We start from the raw sequence: 21,539 nt of genomic DNA on the forward strand, positions 1-21,539 counted from the left end.
AGAAGCAGACTTCCTGCAGAGCAGGGAGCCTGCTGTGGGGCTCGATCCCGGGACTCTGAGGGCAGACACTTAACCAACTTAACTACCCAGGCACCCCTAGTTGATTAGATTTTCTAGAACAGGGCCACCATCCCTTTACCATGATTTCAAAACCAGGGTGATTGAAAATATTCATGCATTATCTTTTATACATTGTTTGGTAGCAAAACATGACCTAAACTAACATGAGACTGTTTATCACTGCTAGTTATTCCTTTTAGGGCTAATGAGGACTCAGGTTTTGCTGCAGAAATGTGAATACATTTGATTACAGGATGCTTCCCTAATACTGCCTATGTTACATGTGTGTGCTAACCGACCTTTCTAAAATCTTTAAATTTTGAAATTGAAATTCTTCTGGTCCTCAGAGTTCCTGAAAGAGGAGTTTTGGATTTATGTTAGCAGTTTTTTCCCCTCTATCATGAGAACTACTGAAATCTTGTTATTTATTTATTTATTTATTTTTGAGAGGAGGAGGGGGGAGGGGTGGAGGGAGGGGGTGAGAAAGAGAATCCTAAGCATGCTCCATGCCCAGTGTAGCGCCTGACATAGGGCTGGATCTCACAACCCTGAGATATGCCCTAAGCCGAAATCAAGAGTCGGATGCTTAATTAACTGAGCCACTCATGCACCTCCATGTTATTATTTCTTTTTTCTTTTTTAAAGATTTTATTTATTTTTATTTGAGAGAGAGCATGAGAGGGGAGAAGGCCAGAGGGAAAAACAGACTCCCCACAGAGTTTGAAGCCCAGTGCGAGACTCGATCCTGGGACTCTGGAATTATGACCTGAGCCAAGGGCAGTTGCCCAACCAACTGAGTCACCCAGGCGCCCCATGTTATTATTTCTTAAGGGAATCTTTTAATCATATCCTGTCCCCCAGAAATACTGTAAAGAAAAAACTGAGTTTATTTAGAATATATCTTTGGATGATTTTTTAATGATAAGCTTTTTTTCCCCATGGTCATTTCTGTTATGTTGTTATGTTTAGCAATTAACTATATAAAAATCCCTGAAGTAAAACTAAAAGATTTTTATCATCTATGAAACACTAAATTTATTCTTAATATAGTGTAGTTCTAGGTTTTTATTTTTATCATTCCAGTAGAGATTGAATCACTTATTGTCAAAATGAGTAAAAAAGGGAATTATACCAGATATTAAGATGATACTGTATGGTATTAGCTTTCCCCAAAGTGTCTTTAAAGAGAGTAGATTAGGGTCGCCTGGGTGGCTCAGTCGATAAGCGTCCAACTCTTAATTTTGGCTCAGGTCATTATCTTAGGTTTATGAGATGGAGCCCCATGTTGGGCTCCGTACTGAGTGGGGAGTCTGCATAGATTCTCTCTCTCCCTCTGTCCCTTCTGCCTCCTCTGCAATAAATAAATAAATAAATCATAAGGAAAAAAGTAAGAGTAAATTAACAGTTCTCTTTTACCAGTAAGGAACCTGCTGTGTGAATTAACATTTACTTTCCAAGCAGCTCTGTTCTGTAGGATTTTTTAAATCTAGAAAAAAAATTCTACCTTAAGTATTTTGTGAACTCTAAAGGGAAAGGTACTTAATATTAACTTCAAGTAATTTGAATCAAGTTTTGCAAGTGAATTTTAAAATATCTAAATGTATGAAAAGTATAATATCAGAAACAAAGGTGTTTTGTTTTTATTTTATATCGTCAATGTAATGTTAAAGTAAAATTTTCTTTTGTCTATGACTCTTCATCTAAATATAGTAAAAGCTGATGTAGAGAAGATACACATTTAATTTGGGACCCTACTTTGCATGCCTGGTCAGGTGGTATAAATATTATTATGAAACAGCTTTTTACACTAGAATGAAAGCACTTTCATAGAGAAGGATCTGTAAGTACCTATAGCCCACGTCTCCCGATCACTGCTCTGGGTTGCAGGTTGGCCGCCTTTTGCAGCAGTTGGCCATGACCGGCTCTGAAGAGGGAGATCCGCGGACAAAGAGCGGCCTTGGAAAATTTGACAAAGTAAGAATACTATCTCGTGTGAAATACTGTTTCTAGAAAATATTCCCAAAGTATTAGTGAACTTAACTGTTGTCTTTATTAAGTCTTGTCCTTTAATTTATTGAGAATAAACTAAATCTTCTTTTCAGATACACTTAGTATAGCTATAGAGAATACAGTGTTGGATTAGTAGCATTTAAAGGAAGATGTCAGTAAAGATTACTAATTCTTACTTATTAAACTGTTGAGGAGATGTCACTCTAATGAGAGCCAAAGAGCTATTAAGATTATTTTATTTTAAAAATTTGATAAGGAGCCTGGCTTGCTTAGTTGGTAGAACATGCAATTCTTGATCTCGGGGTTGGAGTGCCAGTCCCACGTAGGATGCAGAGATTACTTTAAATATTTTATTTATTCATTTATTTATTTTAGAGAGAGGGAGCATGCACATGCACGCAGGGGGAGGAGCAGAGAGAGAGGGAGGGGAAAGAATTTCAAGCAGACTCCATGCTAAGTGCAGAGCCCCACATGGGGCTCAATCCTATGACCTCAAGATCCTTACCAGAGCAGAAACGAGGCGTCCAATGAGCTGCCCAGGTTTCCCGGGTGTAGAGATTACTTTAAAAAAAAAAGTCTTAAATAAATAAGGTTGCTCAGTTGGTTGAGTGTCTGACTCTTGGAGTCTGTTTGGATCATGATCTCAGGGTCCTGAGATTGGCCCAGGTCAGGCTCTGCGCTCAGCTGGGAGTCTGCTTTAGATTCTCTCTTTGTCTCTCTCCTTCTGTCCCTCCCCACGGAGTGCGTGTGTGTGCTCGTGCATACACTCGCTCTCTCTACCATGGTTGAATAAATCTTTAAATAAATAGATAGTTTAGTTTAAAAAAAATCACTAAAGCAAATCAGTAATAATTATATAATTTTCAGTGTATTTCATAAATATGTTTTATGGCATTGTTCAGTTAAATTAGATTTTAATCATATTTGAATAGGCTATATATTCAGCTTTATTTAAAATTCAGAGGTTATATAGTGAAATTCCACTTTACCTCTGATCTCTAACCTTTATTTCCTCCCCAGAAGGTTCTTGATGTTCTCAGTTTTTCATGTTTTCTTCAAGAGGTTTATATGTATACAAGCAAATTCTTACATATGTTTTCCCAGTCACCCCATCCACCTCTTTTCACAAATGGTAGGGTAGTGTGGACTGTTCTGTTTCATGTTTGTTTCATGTACCAGAATTTCATGGAGACAATTCTGTGTCAATTCAAAAAGAATTTAATTTTTTCATTGTTGGGTTTAATATAATTTTCAAGAAGAAAAATTTTTTGTGTGCTTGTCTACCTTAATTAGAAATTTTGTTCCCTTATTTAAAAGAGGAAATATTTCATTGTGATCTTTTCCTGTTTAACAGAGCTGTGTTGCTGCTTTTCTTGATGTTGTGATTGGGGGCCGTGCAGTGGAGACCCCTCCAATGTCTTCCGTTAATCTTCTGGAAGGATTGAGCAGAACTGTGGTTTATATAACCTATAGTCAGCTTATTACTCTGGTAATGGCCTTATTCTTTAATAGGATTTTCTCAAAAGTCATTTATCTAAGCATGGGCAGAGTCATAGATGAGTACATTGTGTGAGAAATAGATACTGTGTTTGAAAAATTGATCTCACTAGCTAATGTCCTTTTACCTTTGCCAGGTGAATTTTATGAAGAGTGTGATGTCTGGAGATCAACTGAAAGAAGACAGGATGGCTCTTGACAATTTATTGGCAAACCTGCCCCAGGCAAAGCCGGGGAAAAGCAGCAGTTTGGAAATGACCCCGTATAATACTCCTCAGCTGTCTCCAGCAACCACTCCAGCAAATAAAAAGAATCGATTGCCTATAGGTAAAGAGCATTTCTCATATTCGGGCTTTCCCTTAAATTTAGTGTTTTTAATTGGCCTTTATTACCGCTCAGTGTTTTGGAATATGGTTTTAAACAATTTGGGAAAGCCTTTCTCTTTGCATTTACTGATACCAATACAATTTTTAAAAATTGTACCAGTTAGTTAAGGTTTATAAGTAGGTTTTAGCTTTATCTAGATGTACTTTTCACAATTAATTGAGATCATGCCACTACAGTATACTTTGTTCATATTTTAGTAACTGTTTTAGGAAAAATTGGAAGTGTCATTTGAAATATATAGCCCTGTCATTTCTTCAAAGTTCTAAATAATACAAGAAAATAATAACTTAGAGGTTTCTGTTGGTAAATATGAAAATGCAGTTACAATTTTTCCATTGTTATTATTATTAATAATTTTTGTCAGGGAGCTAAGGTATCTTTGTTATTTTATAAAACAAAGATTTCATTGTATTTTGTCAAGCTTATTTAAGAATTGGGTTTAATTATGTTTTATTCACTTAGTAAACATCTGTTATCTATACACACACACACACACTGAACATTACCATGTACTCTGTACCAGACTCTGGATGAGCACTTTATAGATGTTGTTTCATTTAATTCATGCAAAAAGAGTAGGTATAATCACTATCCTGGATGGGGGGGGGCACCATGCTAGACACTGGGGATACAAAGACCATTAGGATATGCTGTTGCTCTGGTAGTTGCTGGTAGTCTACCTGGGGAAAATAAGAGGAGTCCAGTTGCTGTCATTATACTGTGTTTGATGGAGATAAGTATGCATGGAGGTTTATGGGGCACCCATGTTGGCTGGGTGGTGATGGTGTCAGGAGAAGATCCTGGAGACAGTGAAGCTTATACTTTTTTCTTGAAGGATGAGTGGGGGTTAGACAAAACAGACCAGAGAGGGAGAGAAAGAGTGTTTAAGCCAAGGGAAACAATGTTTTAGTGCCAGTTTTTTAATGAAAATGAGGAGCTCAGCTCCAGTTAGTGAACATGAATAGTTACTTTATTTTACACATTTTGAAGAACGGGCTTTCATTTTTAAGCTTCTGTGAGCTGATTTGTTAAGAACTGACAGTTTCTTAAAATTAATCCATCTTACATTTAACATAATATGGAATAGTATCATCAACAAAAATATGGCAACATGTTCTTCAAATCTTTGGCTTTCATCATCCCAAAATACCAGTTTTCAGAATTAAAAATAGAAAAGGATGAAGTTTGACACTCAGTGATTTTTAAAAAATATTTTAAAATTTATTTTAGAGAAAGAGGGAGTGAGAGCACACGAGCAAGGCAGGAGGCAGAGGGAGAGAGAGATAAGCAGAGTCCCCACTGAGTGTGGGGCCTGATAGGGGCTCGATTTTACAACCCTGAGATCATAACCTGAACTGAAATCAAGAGTTGGGCATTTAACCTACTAGCCACCCAGGTGCCCAACACACAGTTATTTTTAATGTTAGAGCTTGTTTGCACTTTTCTCTTTTTTTAAAGATTATTTATTTATTTATTTGGGAGAGAGAGCATGGGAGGGGACAGGTCAGCGGGAGAAACAGACCCCCCACCGAGCAGGAAGCTTGATGTGGGACTTGATCCTGGGACTCCCAAGATCATGACCTGAGCCGAAGGTAGTTGCTTAACCAACTGAGCCACCCGGTACCCATTGTTTGCACTTTTTTAACATGAAGAATTAAATGATTTTTAAAAATCAGAGATTTTTTTTCCCCTCCATTCTTCACTCCTGTTTGTTAGTTTTTTCATTTCTTGTCGTCTAGAAGTATCATTAAGTATGGGTATAATGAAAAGTAAATTCCAATTCTTTGCCCACTGTTAGTTCATATAGTCCTATGACCTGGTCATTGAATTTATTTCATATTTAAAAAAAATGTGTCCATTATTTCAGAGGGTTGATTTTCTTTCTGTTTAATGCTTTCGCAACCCAGGACAACAGTTAGCAGCCATCACTGCCTGGGATTCCTCAGCCACCAATCTTACTGCTCATATTACTCTAGTAACCCCATTTGGTGGGTAATAGGCTGTTCTTCCTCTTCTTATGTAACTTTCATTTAAAAAATAGTATATGAAAATGTGCTCCATGTGCATGTTGCTTTTGCTTTATGTAAATTGCTACATGAATTGTGGTTACTTGCATTTTTTATGAATTATAAGGTTTGTTGCTTAAGATTCATGTAGTTATTCATGAAGTGGAATTTAAGTTCCCAGTTCAGGAGAAGACAGTGCGTGAGGGTCAGCAAATAAAGGTGGAAGTGAGCCTGTGTTCAACTTTTGGAAATTGAAGTGTGCTCTGGATTTTGAAAGTAAGAGCGATTGATGAACAGATCTACAGCATTGTGTAGGGGACTCTTCATATTCCCTATCATTTTTTTAAGATTTATTTACTAGAGAGAGAGAGAGAATGCATGCACACACAGGGGGGAAGGGCAGAGAGGAGAGGGAAAGAATCTCAAGCAGACTTTCCGATGAGCGCGGAACTTGACATGGGGCTTGATCCCACAGTCCTGAGATCATGACCTGAGCCAAAACCAAGAAACCAAGAATCAGAAGCTCAACCAATTGAGCCCCCGGGCACCCCAAGAGAATTCTTTTTTTTTTTTTTTTTTAGATTTTATTTATTCATTTGACAGACAGAGATCACAAGTAGGCAGAGAGGCAGACAGAGAGAGAGAGGAGGAAGCAGGCTCCCCACCAAGGAGAGAGCCCGATGCGGGGCTCGATCCCATGACCCTGGGATCATGACCTGAGCCGAAGGCAGAGGCCCTAACCCTCTGAGCCACCCAGGCGCCCCAAGAGAATTCTTTATATTTGTCTTCAAGTAGGTTAGCTTTCACTCAAAGTGAAGTTGAAAGACATTTGTTATTTATAGTGGTTTTGCTTTATTTCTGTACTTTTGATTATTTTGTACCGAAGTAGAATTTGTATTTGGGATTCCAGTTATACTGAATTTTATTGCCCTCTGAAAGAAATTTGAAACTTACCACAGAAGACTTAAACTCATAGAGAAATTGCCAAACTATCTAAATCTTTCAGTATCCAAAAGTTCTTGTAAGGTGTGTGGGATGGTTATTTTAGAAAAAAAGTATTACTTGTTTTTACTTACAGGTAAAACTTGTTTAAAAAAAAAAAACCTTGTTTACTTACAGAAAAGAGCTCCCCCAAATAATTAGGTTTTTCATTAATTTAGAATGTTTCTATAAAGCAGAAGGGAAACTAGGGAAGTCTTTTTTTCTGCATTTTTGGAAAGAGATTAGTACATTTCAGGAAAATCAGCATGTTTTAAAAAACTGATTGTGATTTTGTCAGTGGTTGTCCAATTAGCATATATTACTTTACATGGCTTTCAGATTTCTATAGGAAATTTTCTGACGCTTATGAGTTCAGTGGCAGTTAAATCAGAGGAGAAATAGTTGACGGTATCTTGATAAGAAATAAGGTAGTGCTCTTCTTGTCACCCCAAGTCTTAAGCTGAAAGATGTGTTTGCTGTTCCTGCAGGTGCGCTTGTCTGTGTGTCGGTCACTGTCAGGTGCACATAGACTATTGTTTCTCTCAGTTTTGAAGGAGAATCTATGTCACTCATTAGTAGAGTAACTGGGAGGATGTAGGGTTTTTTAAAAATTCATATTCTCCATTCTTTTTTTGTGCATGCGCAAATGTCCTAGAAGATACATTTTTGTATTTACTGTACCATTTTCTTCATCTTGTTCTCTAAATTATATTTGAAAATTTTTTTATTAGCAACTCGAAGTAGAAGCCGCACCAATGTGCTAATGGACTTACATATGGACCATGAAGGATCATCTCAAGAAACCATCCAGGAAGTACAGCCAGAAGAGGTGTTGGTCATTTCCTTAGGGACAGGTCCCCAGCTAACTCCAGGGATGATGTCAGAAAATGAGGTATGAATGAATTGTTACATTTAACTTAGAGCCATCGATATTAAGGAATTAGGTTCTTTTTTTTTTTTTTTTTCTAATTCATGGTCTCTTGCTTCTATGAGTGCATTAAATGCCAAACTCCCTGTGAACAGTTCTGGGGGCCTTTCACATTAATGCATTGATAGCACAATAATTGGTGATTAGGGCTACACCGAAAGAAATTTTCCTCATAGTCTTGAAGAGACAGGAAGCGAGGAAATTGTAGTATGGAAATTGAAAAGACTTTTCCATTGACCTGTAGGAAATGTTTTTTTGTTTCTTTTCTTTCTGATGATATACTAGTGGTATTCCTGCTTTAAAGAGCCAGACATTCTTTAGAAATACTCTGTTTTTTGGTCGGTTAGAAAGAAATGGTAGACAGAATTGAAAAGAAAACTAAGAAAAGAAAATATTTTGAAGAAATGGACTTGGGGTGTGGGCATCACTTTTAAGATATTCGTATACAGAAGAGCTTGGAACAGAGGCAAAAAGAATGAAGAAATCAAAAAGAAGCATCATTTTATATTCAACAGGGACTGCTTATTAGTCAAGAAAACCTATTCATGACCTGGGATAAAGGGACTAGTTACAGTGGTCAATGAAGTGATGATAGTGGTTGGTACAGCTGTGTTTGGAACTGTGGCATGACCCTTAGGAAAGAGTTATGTCCAAGTCCAGAACTCTGTCCATAGACACACACACACACACACACACACATACACACACACACAAATGAACTGGCAAAAACTGTCAGAATCAACTTTTTAGGAACTCTAGAATGTAATAAACTTAAAACATATGGGGAATGTTAGACAAGGAAAAGCAACTGCTGAATTTCAGTTAGGGAGATGTGGTGTTTTACCTTCCCTGCTTAACCTTCCCTGGGTTCCCAGCTCTGGCAGTCCTGAAGGCAGCAGCGTGCATTCCTGTGGAGGGAAATCTCTTCCTTGTGGTATGAGCCTTGTTTGCTGTTAATTTTACTGTTCTCTAGGCCTTTAGATAGATTTTTTTCCTGAAGATTCTTTGTACATTGCTCACTATGAGTTTAAAGATCCAAGTTATCTTAAAAATACAAAATGTAAAATTTTACGTCTGCGTTTAATTTTAAGCAGATAGGAAAATAAGCCTATTTTTATTTATTTGTTTGAGTGGGAGGGTAGGGGAAGGCGGAAAGGGAGAGAAAGAGAATCTTTTTTAAAAAGATTTTATTTATTTGAGAGACAGAAAGCACAAGCAGGGGGAGGGGAGAAGGGGCAGAGGCAGAGGGAGAAGCAGACTCCCGCTGAACAGGGAGCCTGACATGGGGCTCGATTTTAGCACCCTGAGATCATGACCTGAGCCAAAGGTAGATGCTTAACTGACTGAGCCACCGAGTTGCCCCAGGAGCGAGAGAATCTTAAGCACTTGCCTCTACACCCAGCATAGAGCCGTACGTGGGGCTCCATCGCAGAGCTCAGAGCCCTGAGATCATGACCTGAGCCAAAATCAAGAGTCAGACACTTAACCCAGTAAGCACCCAGACACCCCCAAATTACTCTGTTCTTAAATGGCTTTTTTAAAAGCATCACATGAGGGGTGCCTGGGTGGCTCAGTGGGTTAAGCTGCTGCCGTCGGCTCAGGTCGTGATCTCAGGGTCCTGGGATCAAGTGCCGCATCAGGCTCTCTGCTCAGCAGGGAGCCTGCTTCCCTCTCTCTCTCTCTCTGCCTACCTCTCTGCCTACTTGTGATCTCTCTGTCAAATAAATAAAATCTTAAAAAAAAAGCGCATCACATGAATAAAGGTACAGAGCATTGAAAAACCCTTTAATTTACTCATTTAAATGCAGGGCCAAAATAGCACCTACAGGGTTTGGGGTTTCTTCTTCTTAAGTGAGGAGACTGTTCTTCATGTTCTGCCAACAACCTAGGATCCCAGTGGCTGTGATTTCGAGTTCCAGTGTGCTTAAAACATGCTGTTTGACTTTCAGCAAAGCACGGAGTTCTTCATTAGGTTGGAGATACATGTTTACAGCTGAGTTATGAGGCATGTGTGGAGTGACAAAGTAATTCTGTTATTTGGAAGTCATCTAACAAGTAGAAACCTTGTAAAAAGGCCATCCACTCTAAGCTAGAGATAGCTGTGAAGGTACACTTCAGCTCCTGGTATGGACTTGGTGGCTGTGTATATGGTGATTGAGGCAAGGTTCAAACTGGATTGATTGAATTCTGGTGCCTGCAAGATACTTTGTTCCTGTTTTCTTCCTGTGAAATCAGCTTATCGACTTTTTTAAAAATGTACTGCAATTTTAATGTCATTTTTCCAGAGAAAGAATGCTTTCTGTGCATCTTTTCAGATTTAATCCTCAACAGCTCCATGGTATGCATACTGTTACCATGACTCTTTTATAGATAAAGAAGCTTAAATCACTTACCCAAGACTACATAGTTGGCACATGGCAGAGCCAGAAGGACCGGCCTGCTGATTCCAAAGCCTTTTGATTCTTATGATCCTTCACATTGCTCACGGATACCTGATTGCCAGAGATTTCAGTCTCTGATACCGGGTGATGGAAGGGCATAGGTTCACTTTTTTTTTTTTTTAATTGATCTGCTTGATCAGTTAACTACAGTTAAAAACTTGATCAGAATCTTGTGAATGGGTTTTTTGTTAAAAATAAAAATTTAAGATTAAGAAGAACTTAAATATGCATTTGCTGTGTTCTGTTTTCATGTCAGTAACCTCTCAGTTCTGATAAACCAATGGCGTTTTATTTTTCAGGTCCTAAACATGCAACTTTCAGATGGAGGACAAGGAGATGTCCCCGTCGATGAAAACAAACTCCACGGTAAACCTGATAAAACCTTGCGCTTTTCCCTCTGCAGTGATAATCTGGAAGGAATATCTGAAGGTGAAGGGTTACTTCATTCAAAGAGTTAATGTGATTCAAGTAATACTTTGTTTTGTGATCTTTAAAGGAGCCTTATAAATTATAATTATACCATCTGTTCCTCTCCCTGAGGAGAGTAATGAAGTTTTCCTCTAATGATCTTGAACAGTTGGCTGTAAGGATTGTTTCTGGAATAAACTAAGATTGCAAGAAAAAAATTTAAAAAGAAAAAGATTGCAAAAGACCTTTGATCATATAAAATGGAGAAGATATAGGTCTTTATTGAGACTTGAATAATGCCAAGTTTCTCTAGTATTAATGTATCCCAAAGCTTATGAAGCTCCTTTAGAGGGATAGAGTGCATGTCTAAATGGGAGAAATGGACTCACTAGTATTTTAGGATGTTGTGTATACCTTAAATGTTCTGTATTTCTTTATTCACACACACATCTTTATGAAGCAGGAAGATACAGTGGAAATGGGAATAACATTAGAAAATTAAAACTGTAGATTGTGTAGTGAGAATTTGTCATTTCATGTATGAGGACAAACTTTTTTTAATGAAGAAAGTTGGGTTTACTATCATTTTAAGCAAAATATAATTTTTCCTTTTTCTCTGACTTTTTAGAACAGAAGTAATGTACATTCATTCTAGAAAATGCAGAAATGAAATTGAATCATTGTAATTTCACCATTCTACTTTTTGGGGGCTTGAACTTATGACCCTGGGATCACGACCTGAGCTGAGATCAAGAGTTGGATGCCTGAGTCGCCCAGGCACCCGTACCATTCTTTAATAGCAGCATTTTGGTTTATTTATAGCAAGAGTAGGTTTATGTTGTTTTGTAACCCTTTTTTGTTTAACAGTCTAGCGGTGACACTTCCCTTTCTTAAATAACTTAGGTTCTTAATGGTTTTTTTCTTTAACTTCAAGTGGGCATAATTTATTTAAACATTCTTGTATGATTAAACATAAAGATTGTTTTACTTTCCAAGCATTATAAAAAGCCCTTCGACAAGCAATGTTAGGTGAGTTTTTGAGTTGTTTCCTAGGATAAATTCCTAGAAGCACAATTGCTGGCTTAAAGGGCATGTGTATTTTTAAGGTACAGATGCAGTATTAAAAGCACCCTGGGACACCTGGGTGGCTCAGTTGGTTAAGCATCCCACTCTTGATTTTGACTCAGGTCATGATTTCAGGGTTGTTAGATTGTGCCCCATTTAGGCTCCATGCTGGGCGTGGAGCCTTCTTGAGATTCTCTTTCCCTTGTTCTCTGCCCCTCTCCCACAATAAATAAAAAATATTAAAAAGCACCTTAGTAAAAATGAATACATGAATAAAAGCACCTTGGGGCACCTTGGTGGCTCAATTGGTTAAGCATCTGGCTCTTGATCTCAGCTGAGGTTATGATTGTGGGGTTGTGGTATCGAGCGCCACATCTGGCTCCGTGCTCAACGGGAGTCTCCTTGAGATTTTCTCTCTCTCCCTCTGTTTCTCCCTGTGCCCCATGCTTGCATACTTTCTCTCTCTAAAATAAATATATACATAGAAATAAATAAATGCACCTTAATTAGTTTTCAGTCTGTTAACAAGGCATGAAAAGTTGCATGGTGGCTTGTGACTTTTAAAAAACATACTCACAGTATAAACATTTCTCTAGGTCCGTCAAATCGCTCTAATTCGGTGTCCTCTCTAGACCTGGAAGGAGAGTCTGTATCAGAACTTGGAGCAGGACCCTCTGGGAGTAATGGAGTTGAAGCTCTCCAGCTATTAGAGCATGAACAAGGTAAAGTGAAGTTGAACACATTTGTTCAAGTAGCAAAGAATTTGCCTGGCTGCAGGATAAACTATATGTTTCCATGTAGGATGGCTGTGTTTAGTAAAAGAATAAATGTAGGTTGCTCATATAACGACCAGAAAACTTGCATTTATTCATAATTCTTTCAGTTAAAAATGTTTAGTTGGGGGGTGCCTGGGTGGCTCAGTGGGTTAATAAGCCTCTGTCTTTGGCTCAGGTGATGATCCCACGGTCCTGGGATCGAGCCCCGCATCAGTCTCTCTGCTCAGCAGGAAGCCTGCTTCTCCCTCTTTTTCTGCCTGCCTCTCCTTCTTTTTCTGCCTGCCTCTCTGCCTACTTGTGATCTGTCTGTCAAATAAATAAATAAAATCTTTAAAAAAAATTTTAGTTGGTAAATGAATTATTTTAGGCTTAAGTTACATAGAATAATTAAAATGAATTGCTTGAATTCTATAATATTTGGCATTTCAGTTCTGTAATACTGAAATTTTAAGGGATACAAAGATAAATACTTGGGGTTAAAGGCACTTGGAATAGGGATAGGATGGTATACAAATGTCTGAAAGTGTTATAAAAGGGCCGTGGCGATTCTGAGTGGGAGATAAGGTGGTTAGAAGTGTAGGAAAAAACTTAGTGGAAGAAAATGCTAGCCTTAAAGTCCGGCTCGCATTGCATTGGCAGAAACTAAAGATGGGGCATTCTAGGTGAAGGAATAGAATAGTACAAGCAGGTCAGGGAAGTGGGAAACCATAGTACTTAACTCAGGAACTGCCAAGTGGGGTAAGGACTGAAAAGTAGAGGGATCCCTGTTGTGCTTTAGGAAGATGAATTTGAAAAAGTTCTTTGGATTTGTTGATTTAAAGATCACTGGTGGCCTTCAAGGGAGTGTTGATGGCAGATTGCAGATCAGCTGGGTCAGAGGCAATATTCTGAGACCTGAGTGCGCATAAAAATAACCTGGGAAACTGACCATTTCCCATGTCTCATTTCTAGGAATCCTTGTGCAGTTCATTTTCAGAAAGGAAAAGAGCATTGCCAGTTGGGATATGTGTGGCTTGAATAAAAGTAGTAGTATATTTTACTGGACTAGTTTGTCATATCAGTTAGGATTAAATTTTCTGCAAATAAGAAAGAAACCTAAAATAAGAGCTTAAGACAGAAGTTGAAAGAATATCACTTAACAAGCCCTCTAGGTGATTCTGATATAGGTGGTTGGTGTCTACATTTTGTGAACACGAGGTTAATAAATTGAGACAAATTACAGACTGTTTTACTCATTAGTCAAGGGAAGAGAGAAAACTCTAGTATCAGGGGAATGTATTCAAGGCAAATGAAAAAAATATTTTTTATCAGTTCATTATTGCCAGAGTAATTGCTATGTAACAAACCACCTCAAAACTTAGTGACTTAAAACAACAAACATTTATTTGTGATCTCAGGTCTGTGGGTCAGCTGGGTGGTTTGATTTTGACTAGACTGACTCATGTATTTGCAGTCACCGGTGCTTGGGAAGGGAGCTCTGCCAATCTTAGTTGGGGGACAGTTGTTCAGTGAGGAGGTGGCTGCTCTAGGATGACCTTTGCTTTGTTCCCTGTGGTTCCCCATCCACCAGTGGGCTAGCTTAAGCTTGTTCTCATGGCAGAACCAAAGGTGAAAAAGAGGGCAGAAGTTTATAAGGGTCTTTTGAGGTCTAGCCTTGGAACTGGCACACTTCTTTACTCTTTTGGCCAAAGCAAGTAACAAAGCCTGTGCAAATACATGGAGAGGAAAATATATCCCGGTTTTTTATCAGAATCACACTGCCCAATTAATCTATCAGAAATGGGGGTCCACATGCTGAGCTTTAGCTTTGTTCAGAGAGGGAAATAGTACATCCATAGGGAGATAATTCAGGGCCTTGGTATTGCATGCTCAGTGTTCATGAGAAAATATGTACCTTTAAAGTTGATTAAAAAAAATAGCTGTGCTGCCATTTTTAAAGTGCGTAATTTTGTTTTTGATAGCTACAACACAAGATAATCTTGATGATAAACTAAGGAAGTTTGAAATACGTGACATGATGGGACTGACAGATGACAGAGATATATCAGAAACAGTGAGTGAGACCTGGAGTACAGATGTCTTGGGAAGTGATTTTGACCCTAACATTGATGAAGATCGCTTACAAGAAATTGCAGGTAACTGCTGTTTAATTTCTCTGGAAGATTGCTGTTTAGGTATTAGGTATTAGGAAGTCCCTTCATGGGCAGGGACTTCAGCCTCTGACAGACAGACTGGGAAGCTGAGATAACTGTATGTAACAAGGCAGTTGTGTTTTTCTTTCTTTACCTAAATATAGGTAGTGTTTTTCCCTACCTGCATTTAACTCCCCCTTCCCTGCCAAAAAAGAAAAACAGTCTTCTGAATTAGCTTCTTGTTTTCAGGGCATAGTATACATTCTTATGATATTCTATTTGAGACTAAACACCTTACCTGAAGATGAAAATTCTTATAGATTATAGCCATAAAGTCTTTTAGAATAATATAGTACTGAGATTCTCTAAAACTTGAATTTAGTAGGGCACCTGGCTGGCTCAGTCAGTAGAACATGTGGCTCTTGATCTCAGGGTTGTGAGTTGAAGGCCTGTGTTGGTCATAGAGCTTACTTTAAAAAAAAAAAAAAAAAAGAAAAAAGAAAAGAATTTTCTTTTGGAAGGATTAATTCAGTTCCAAAAGAGTGACTATAGTTTTTTCTTTCTTTTTTTTAATGTCAAGTGTATTGAGGTTCAATTTACATACTTGAAAACTTACCGTCTTTAGGATACTGCAGTTCTGTGAGTTCTGAAAAATTTCATACAGTCCTATAAGCAGCATGTTCATTTTCACTTTAAATCATGGAACATTTCAGTCAAATCAAAGAGAGAAGATTGAACTCTATGTACCCGTCATTTAGCTTCAACTAGCACACGTATACACGTGGCTGGTTTTGTCTCATCTCTTTTCCCATTACCCTTTTACCCTATCCCCCTGTTATGTTTAGGCAAGTTCCAGATGTTATTTAATTTGTAATTATTTTATGATATATCTTTAAACGGTAACTTTCACCAGTAATCTTTTGCCAAAAGTTTCCTATGCACTACAGTAGAAATGTTCTTTTGTTAGGCATAATCAGACGTCGCGGAGCATCCTGAACTTGAGTATTTCTAACACGGGTGTATAATCATGTTTAATCCTTTCTATTTGTCTTTATAAGTAGTGTAAACAGATTTCTTCATTGGTTTTGCATTACTCTGTTTCAGGGGCCAGAGTAGTATATTTCCTGGCAGAAAGCTGTTTGAGCAATGAGCTGTATTTGCAGTTGAATGCGTGCTACAGAGACGTGTATTTTCCTGAAAATATTTTTTTTTTCCTGCAAATATATTTTATTGTTCTAAATATGTGGCTAATATGCCGGAAGAAAACATATTTGGCCAGTATAACTTTCTGTGGTTAACTGTCTCTATTTGAGTATTTTCAATCCCTGTGAGGACTATACAGTTTAGGTATTTAGGGACACATGTAAAAATGTACTACAAAACCCAGATGTAAGCTAGTTGAAATGACTTGACCCTAATGATGGATGTTTTCTCTACGGAGAGTCCAAATTGAACAGGAGGAAACTGAGAAAAAGGAGCTTGTGCCCTTGTGACCAAAGTGGGAAATTTGTTTTTAGTGGTGCTATTGATTGAAATTACACTTACTTGGGCTTCCTTCTGGTGGAGAGAGTAGAGATGACCTTAGTTTAGTGTTTGGCCCTTCTCCATTATCACTGCTCTTTCCATCAGGATCTTCGTTAACCCTTTGCTCCCCACTGGTTATACAGGTGCAGCAGCAGAGAACATGTTAGGCAGTTTACTGTGCCTGCCAGGTTCAGGGTCCGTGCTTCTTGACCCCTGCACTGGTTCTACCATATCAGAGACAACAAGCGAAGCTTGGAGTGTAGAGGTATTGCCAAGTGATTCAGGTTAGTATGCCATCGTTGTTTGCTTTTTGGTTTGCACAGAAGTTTTAAATATAAGGTATCTTAATTTCTGTACTATGTACATTTTTGTCAAGTGTGACACAACCATCTTACTAAGAATTTCAGGTGGACAGTTAGGGCATTTTCTGTCCATCAAGAAAAAAATGCAGTGTTGGATGGCATAGGCTAAGATGGCAGGTGCTTTTTGACTGTGTGTTCAGTTATTTTTAAGTATTTGGCAGCAACTCACCAGAGTTCTGTGTGGGACACTCAGTTCAGTATCTCCCACTAACTCATCACAAAATAGGAATAGCAGTACAACTTGAACCCTGAGCGGTTGGATGCTTGGTAAGCATGCCTAGATTCATCCCAGAGAGAACTTGACCCTTTAAAAGATAGCTAATATATTTTTGAAATGTACTGAAATTGAGACTCTCGAGTCTTGAGAATTATTTTGTACAGGATTATTATAAATGTATATAAAGTGTTTTGTACTTTCTCTTTTCTTAAAAATTACATTTCTCCTTTTTTTGGTATTCTGATTATGAAGATAAAACTTTACTTTCAATGAAATGTCAACTACCAGAATGCAAATTTAAGTAACTGTATGTCTGAATAACATTCTATCTGATTTACTTGGCTCAAGAATAATTAAGTGATTCTGATATGTTTTATAGTATTAATGGACTCAGATATGCTGCCCTTTACATAAGGAGACAGTAGGATTAGCTTACTGTCTTTTGAGTGCCCATAGAAGTTATTTTTTAGAAAATGTTTGGTTTAATGTTAAGCTATTTTGTATTCTCTTATGGCGTTTACTTCTTAACCAATAGCATATTTTTATGAGATTAGTGATCTACAGGCAGAGTCTCCACCTTTGCACAACAACTGGCCTATACTGGAATGAAAATCACAACCTCAGCTTCTTTAACACTCGATCTAACCAACTTTGCTAACTGGCCCAGACTTAGAAATCTGTTTACAATGATTTCATTCACATTCTGGTAGCTTCCCTCATGTGGGTCACAAGCTGAAACTGTGGCATGCTAACAGAATCACTAATGTGGCACCTCATGTCTTCTGTTTAGAGGCCCCGGATCTAAAGCAGGAGGAGCGTCTACAAGAGCTGGAGAGCTGCTCTGGACTAGGTAGCACGTCTGATGATACAGATGTCAGGGAGGTCAGTTCCCGCCCCAGCACACCAGGCCTCAGTGTTGTGTCGGGTATGTCTGTCTTGTTTTAAGGAATAAGGATTGCAAGGTGTGTTCCCACCTCTCCATTTATAAAGTTGATAACAAAGAGATATGTTTTATTTAAGAGTTGAGGAATATTCCAGGAAACAAAATTATTTCCATGGAACCTTAAATCTCTGAGAACTTAACGTGTGGCTTTATAGAGCCTCTTAAAGTAATTGGCAAACAGTCTGTGTGTGTTCCCTAATTCTGTTCTTGGTGGCCTCTGCTACTGTATTTAGATACCACATGATACTTGTGATTGTGTTGTACAAATCAAGGTAAGCATATGTAGGCAGTTATACAATAAAGGATCTGATACCAAACATCTTGCACGTATAGCACTGGGACATAAAAATTTTGAGAATATTTACATTTCTCCAAACTTCATATACTTTTCGTGTGGTTATTTTGTTCTTCTTGCTGTTTATTTTTTACTTTATTTATTTATTTAAAGGCATAAGTGCAACCTCTGAGGATATTCCCAATAAGATTGAAGACCTGAGATCCGAGTGCAGCTCTGATTTTGGGGGTAAAGATTCTGTCACTAGTCCAGACATGGATGAAGTAACTCATGGTAAGAAGGGGAAAGGAGAACGACTTAAAAATGATCACATTCAAACTGGCAGTCTTGTAATTTTGCTGGTGATAATATCAGTTGGTAGAGCACTTTGGGGTATAATTTGGCAGTGCGTATGTACGGCCTTGAAAATTTATAAACCAGGGGTGCCTGGTGGCTCAGTTGGTTAAGCATCCAACTCTTGGTCTCAGCTCAGGTCTTGATCTAGGGTCATGAGTTCAGGCCCTAAAAGAAAGGAAATTCACAAACTAAATTTGGTTCAGTTAGCCTACTTTAGGAATCAGTCACCAGGAAACAGTTCTGTGTATGCAGAAGGTCTTACATTCTTTGTAGCATTTACATTGATGTTCTTCATAGCTTCCCTATTGGCAGAAAATGAGAAACAACCTAAGGGTTAAAAAATAGAATTGCTGAGTGAATTTTGATGTACCCACTTATAATTTATGTGGCTGTTTTGTTTTTGTTTTGTGGATGTTTTTTTAAAATCCTTTAAAGCACATGAAATAACTTGAAACTCTAGAAATGCTAGAACATAGTATCTCTTGGGAAATCTGCTGAAGAATTTCATATGTAATATAATAAAACACTAAAAAACCTATCAGGGGCGCTTGGTGGCTCAATTGCTTAGTGTCTGCCTTCGGCTCAGGTCATGATCCCAATTGGGGTCCTGGGATGGAGCCCACATTGGGCTCCCTGCTCAGTGGGAAGCCTGCTTCTCCCCGTTTCCCACTCCTCCTGCTTGTGTTCCTTCTCTTGCTGTGTCTATCAAATGAATAAATAAAATCTTTTTAAAAAATTAAAAAATAGATAAAAGACCTATCATAGAGAAAGCATAGGAAAGAAATACCAGAATGCTGGCAGTGGTTTTATATGCTGAGTTTTAGATACTTTTTCTTTCTCATAAAAAATGGGTTTTGTTTTGTTTTGTTTTTTAAAGATTTTATTTATTTATTTGATAGACAGAGATCACAAGCAGGCAGAGAGGCAGGCAGAGAGTGAGATGGGGAAGCAGGCTCCCCGCTGAGCAGAGAGTCTCATGCGGAGCTCCATCCCAGGACCCTGGGATCATGACCTGAGCCGAAGGCAGAGGCTTTAACCCACCGAGCCACCCAGGACACCCTAAAAAATGGTTTTTGTTCTAAACCAAGATTTCTCATCCTCAGCAGTATTAACATTTCCGACCAGGTGGTTCTTTGTTACGGAAACCTTTTCAGTGTCTTATAGGCTGGTTAGTGTCATCTCTGGCCTCTACCAGGAGCATAGCACCCTCCTTCTTCCCCTGCAGTTGTGAAAACCAGAAGTGTCTGGCAAATGATCCCTTGGGGAACAAAATAGTCCCATTTGAGAACCACTGTTCTAAATAAGGAGTTTTCAGAGTTATAGTCTCCATGGACCACTAACCTTAAGACCCTTTTGGGAAGTGGGGGTAATGAGGTCAAAACTATTTTCTTTCTTTCTTTTTTTTTTTTTTTAAAGATTTTATTTATTTATTTGACACAGAGAGAGAGAGAGAGAGAGAGATCACAAGTAGGCAGAGAGGCAGAGGCAGAGGGTAGGGGATGCAGGCTCCCTGCTGAGCAGAGAGCCTGACGTGGGGCTCGATCCCAGGACCCTGAGATCATGACCTGAGCTGAAGGCAGAGGCTTTAACCCGCTGAGCCACCCAGGCGCCCCACAAACTCTTTTCATAGTAGTAAAAGGTTATTGTCCTTTTCATTGTACTGACATTTGCACTGATGGGGCACAAGGAGAGGTGGGTAGATTGGCTGGGTCAGGCCTGAGCATGAAGCAGAGAGAGCAGTCACTATATTCTCTCCCAGTTAAAAAAGAAAGTTTTACATATGAATATCTTTCATGAAGCAGTAAAAATTATTTAATCACATATGAACCCTGAGTACACATCTGTTTAAAATTCTGGAGAAATAGGAAATAGTCGTAATGCATTTCTTTCTCCTCTTTTAGATTTTGTTTTTATTTATTTGACAGAGAACACAAGTAGGCAGAGAGGCAGGCAGAGAGAGGGGGAAGCAGGCTCCTCGCTGAGCAGAGAGCCCAATCATGAGAAGGCAGAGGCTTTAACCCACTGAGCCACCCAGGGGCCCCCACCTAATGCATTTCTGCTGCAGTCTGAAACTCGAAGTATCTCAAGGAGAAACACTTAGATGCTTATCGGAGCTGTGAGCTTAACTAGCTGTTTCTTCTCTTGTTTGTCTTTCATGACACACCATTTTTACTTGAAAGAAGGACTAACAAACTGTAGTTACTCATATTTTGGTATTTGGCAGGCATTTCTTGAAAATTAAACAAGGGAGCCTATCACTTCAAGGAAAACAACTGGCAGTGTTTATTGCCACTGGTAAAATTCAGGCTTTCAGATAAAAATGACAATTGCAGAAAATTTGTATCCACCTTCATGAGCTTGACAGCTTACTGATATTTAAAGACTTTTCTGATGAGATTGGTGTTTTTTTCTGATGAGAATGTAATTTTTTGATATTATATATTGAAGTGTGTCAACATGTGAAGATCTACGTATCTAATTGAATGAGTATTTTCCAGGTGATCAATGCATGATGTTATAGAAATCATTTAAAGTAGAAGACAGACCAATTAATTTTAATGTAACAGAGCAAAAGTTCATTGATTTGGTTTCCAATTCCTAATTGTAGCTAACCTTTAAAAACTACTAATCAAGATTCGGTGTTGTATCATAGAAGAATGTGCACGATTATCTGAGAAGGCTATTAAAATATCTTCCCTTTTCTAACTATATATCTGTGTAAGGCCAGCTTTATATACTTCAGTCAAAATACGTATTGCAACAGATTGAAAGCAAAAGCTCATATGAGAATCCAGCTCTGTTCATTAAAGGAATTTGTAAAAATTTAAAACAGTGTCACTCTACTTGTTATTTTTTTATTTTGAAAAATAGTTATTTTTTCATTTAAAAGGGTTATTTGTATTACCATTTAACAGATGTATTTAAATGAATTAATATATAAATACATATTTGTTTTCAGTTTTAATTTATGATATGGTAAGTATTGGTAGATATAACCAACATGTATAGGCTCTTCAGAGCAGTAATTTTTAAGAATATAGAAGTGTCTTAAGACCAAAATTTTAAAACTGATATTCTAAGCTATCTTTCGTAATAATGTACTATTTTTATAATTTGAATAGAGGAGGGTAAATATATAGAACGAAAGAAAAATCAAAAAGCATAAAATCA

At 38.1% G+C, this 21,539-nt stretch overlaps 1 protein-coding gene across 6 annotated transcripts in view; it reads left to right on the forward strand.

Annotated features, from left to right (window-relative positions):
* The window catches only part of GAPVD1 (GTPase activating protein and VPS9 domains 1), an 81,739-nt gene that overhangs the window by 36,354 nt on the left and 23,846 nt on the right, over positions 1-21,539 (forward strand). For 3 of the 6 annotated variants that reach the window (XR_007122216.1, XM_047699348.1, XM_047699350.1), the window contains exons 4-13: positions 1,948-2,034; positions 3,425-3,559; positions 3,705-3,894; positions 7,673-7,833; positions 10,610-10,739; positions 12,380-12,505; positions 14,521-14,694; positions 16,359-16,499; positions 17,585-17,719; positions 18,186-18,305. Coding sequence is in view for 5 of the 6 variants with exons in the window: in XM_047699348.1 (XP_047555304.1) it covers positions 1,948-2,034; positions 3,425-3,559; positions 3,705-3,894; positions 7,673-7,833; positions 10,610-10,739; positions 12,380-12,505; positions 14,521-14,694; positions 16,359-16,499; positions 17,585-17,719; positions 18,186-18,305 (1,399 nt within the window). In the remaining variant the exon portion in view is untranslated. Of the gene's footprint in view, positions 1-1,947; positions 2,035-3,424; positions 3,560-3,704; positions 3,895-7,672; positions 7,834-10,609; positions 10,740-12,379; positions 12,506-14,520; positions 14,695-16,358; positions 16,500-17,584; positions 17,720-18,185; positions 18,306-21,539 lie in introns of those variants that run through there. The other 3 variants (XM_047699349.1, XM_047699351.1, XM_047699352.1) reach the window with 2 other exon arrangements.

The sequence above is a fragment of the Lutra lutra genome, chromosome 13, assembly GCF_902655055.1.
Source record: "Lutra lutra chromosome 13, mLutLut1.2, whole genome shotgun sequence".
Taxonomy (NCBI): Eukaryota; Metazoa; Chordata; class Mammalia; order Carnivora; family Mustelidae; genus Lutra; species Lutra lutra.